Here is a 2801-nt window from a genome sequence, read left to right as displayed (position 1 = left end):
TTGTGTGTAGTGTTTGTGTGCAGTCTGTGTGTGTTGTGTGTAGTGTTTGTGTGCAGTCTGTGTGTGTTGTGTGTAGTGTTTGTGTGCAGTCTCTGTGTAGGTTTTGTGCAGTCTGTGTGTAGTTTTGTGTGCAGTGTGTGTAGTGTGTGTTCAGTCTGTAGTGTTTGTGTGCAGTGTGTGTGTAGTGTTTGTTTGCAGTCTGTGTGTAGGTTTTGTGTGCAGTCTGTAGTGTTTGTGTGCAGTGTGTGTGTGTAGTGTGTGTGTGCAGTCTGTGTGTAGTGTGTYTAGTGTTTCTGTGCAGTCTGTGTGTAGTGTGTGTAGTGTTTTTTTGCAGTCTGTGTGTAGGTTTTGTGTGCAGTGTGTGTGTAGTGTGTGTGCAGTCTGTAGTGTGTGTGTGCAGTGTGTGTGTGCAGTGTGTGTAGTGTGTGGTTCTAATCGAGGCTCCTCTTCTTCAGGTGGTTTCGGGAGAACATCAGCCGAACGGCTGCAGAGGAGCTCCTGAGGCACAACTCCTTGGGGGACTTTGTGATCCGAGGCTGTCAGAGCTCCCCTGGAGATTACTCCATCTCTGTCAAGTAGGTGAAGCAGCTGAGGTCGGAGCTGAGCTAAATGCTAACTGAGGTCGGAGCCAAGCTAAATGCTAACTGTATCACCAGAATATGTCGGTGACCCGGGTCTGGAACCATCAGGGTTCTGTGTTGCTTGTGTGTTTACAAAACAGAACTTGGTCCTTAAAAACTAACATTTTATTTAATTTTTTAAGCTTTTTGTTTAAAAGCTCTTCAGTAAAGCCAGATGGGGTTAACTAAAGTGAAAAAAACAAACATCCTGTTCTTTCAGACTTTAACCGATTAACCTGAAAAAAAGTTCATTCCTTTTAACAAGTCACTGATAACAGTTTTTGATTCAGTAGAAAAATGTGACAAACACACCTTTTAAACCTTTAAAGTTCCTGTAAATAAATTTGAGTAAATTATTCCATTAACTCACAGGTTGATTTGACTAAAAATAACCAGTAAAAATGAAACAATAACCAACTTAATTAAAACAAAATGGTTTAAAAAAATAAAGAATAACCTTGAAAACAATCTATTTTATGTTTTTATTTTGTAAGTAAAGTCTTGATAATGTTAAGTTTTTGTTCTGATTAAAGCGTCAGAAATAATTCTTCACAGTTTGTTGCGTGGAGAATTATTTCTCAGAATTAAATCATATGACGATCACGTCACACACACATATAACTATATTTATAGATATTTATATATTCTCTGAGTCATAAAACTTCCTCTACAAACCCTGACAGCAGCAGGTGAAGCTATTTTGAGCAAAAATAAACTGARGTATTTTTTATTATGTCTGATATTTTGGTTCAATGTATTTAGTAAAAACTGTTTACTTTGTTTTAATAGTTCTTAATTATATGTTTTTGTAGTTTTTTGTTTCATGAACTGAATCTTTAATCTGATTTAAAAGACAGAGGAAGTTGCCGTGAAAATATTGTGTTTTTTATTTTTATTGATTTAGTCATTCTGTTTCCTCATTTGTGGTTTTGAACAGAAATTATGATGATTTTTAATTTAAAGCTCTTCCTGTCAGTGATGCAGCTACAGTTTTATTACTAGATCCTCACCTGTTTATGCACAGATTAGAGTTTCTCTCTGTTGTTGTAGTTTTCCTCACTAACCAGCAGAGGACAATCCAGCCAAGCCTCTGGGAAAACCAGGAATCAGATGTTTCTGCACAGAAACTAAAGCTAAAAGTAAGTTCCTGCTGTCATCTGACCTTTTTAACTAGTTTCTTTCTTTTTTTCTCAGACATGAGAACGACGTCCAGCACTTCAAAGTGATGAGGGACAATAAAGGCCAGTACTTCCTGTGGTCCGAAAAGTTCACCTCCATAAACAAGATGGTGGAGTTCTACAAAACCACGTCCATCTCCAGAACCAGACAGATCTTCCTCAGAGARGGCAGCGAAGACAGCCGGAGCTCCACCTCGGCCCAGGCAGGAGCACTTTCCCCTTTTTTTTCAAATATCATTCATTCGTTCCAGCAGAGAAAATGCAGTTTTTGATTGTTTCTTCTGTGATTTCACTCACTCATGAGTGAAGACAAAATGACCAAACTCTCATCAGGTTTATGTTAAAGGTTGAGCTGTTTCTACCCACAGCCGAGAAAAGATAAGACCTTCTGATTTCTGAGTATAAATAGATGAAACTAGTTTTTGTCGATTGCTCGTGGCACCTGGTTCTGAGCAGAGCTGTGTACCTACTTCCTGTCTGCTTCCTTCCTGCAGGTGAAGAGAGGAAGTCTGCCCGAACAGCGTGTCACAGCTGCGGCCGTCGTGGCCTCGCCTCGCAGGGCTTCAGACCAGACCGTACGGCTCGCTCTGCTTCCTCTCACTCGCAACTTCACAGATCCACGTTTCAAAAATAAACACAAGTTGTGCATCGGTTAAAGATGTCGCCTCTGATGTTTACTTTAGCTTCAGTGAAGAGTTTGCTTTTTGTTCTTTTTTTCAGAATAAAAGATCAGGTCTGGAGGAGCGAGCTCACACCATCGGACACACGGGCAGATGCAGCCCCGTCAGCTCTGCTTGTCCTCCCCGCCGCACCTCAGAGACCATGCCTCTGCCTCAGGTCAGCCCGCTTCAACTTCAGCTTTAACGTGCTCAGTTCTCCACACTGAACACTTTATTCACACTGAACACTTTATTCACACTGAACACTTTATCCACACTGAACACTTTATCCACACTGAACACTTTATCCACACTGAACACTTTATTTACACTGAACACTTTAT

The 2801-nt window shown here is 40.4% G+C and overlaps 1 protein-coding gene across 2 annotated transcripts in view; it reads left to right on the top strand.

The window, feature by feature from the left end:
* grap2a (GRB2 related adaptor protein 2a) overlaps positions 1 to 2801 on the top strand; it is a 14722-nt gene that overhangs the window by 3917 nt on the left and 8004 nt on the right. For both annotated transcript variants that reach the window (XM_014010309.1, XM_014010308.1), the window contains exons 4-7: positions 456 to 575; positions 1815 to 2001; positions 2293 to 2373; positions 2519 to 2635. In XM_014010309.1, coding sequence (XP_013865763.1) covers positions 456 to 575; positions 1815 to 2001; positions 2293 to 2373; positions 2519 to 2635 — 505 coding nt within the window. The remainder of the gene's footprint in view (positions 1 to 455; positions 576 to 1814; positions 2002 to 2292; positions 2374 to 2518; positions 2636 to 2801) is intronic.

This window comes from Austrofundulus limnaeus, unplaced genomic scaffold, assembly GCF_001266775.1.
Source record: "Austrofundulus limnaeus strain Quisiro unplaced genomic scaffold, Austrofundulus_limnaeus-1.0 Scaffold67, whole genome shotgun sequence".
NCBI lineage: Eukaryota > Metazoa > Chordata > Actinopteri > Cyprinodontiformes > Rivulidae > Austrofundulus > Austrofundulus limnaeus.
This window is presented reverse-complemented; position numbering and strand designations above follow the sequence as displayed.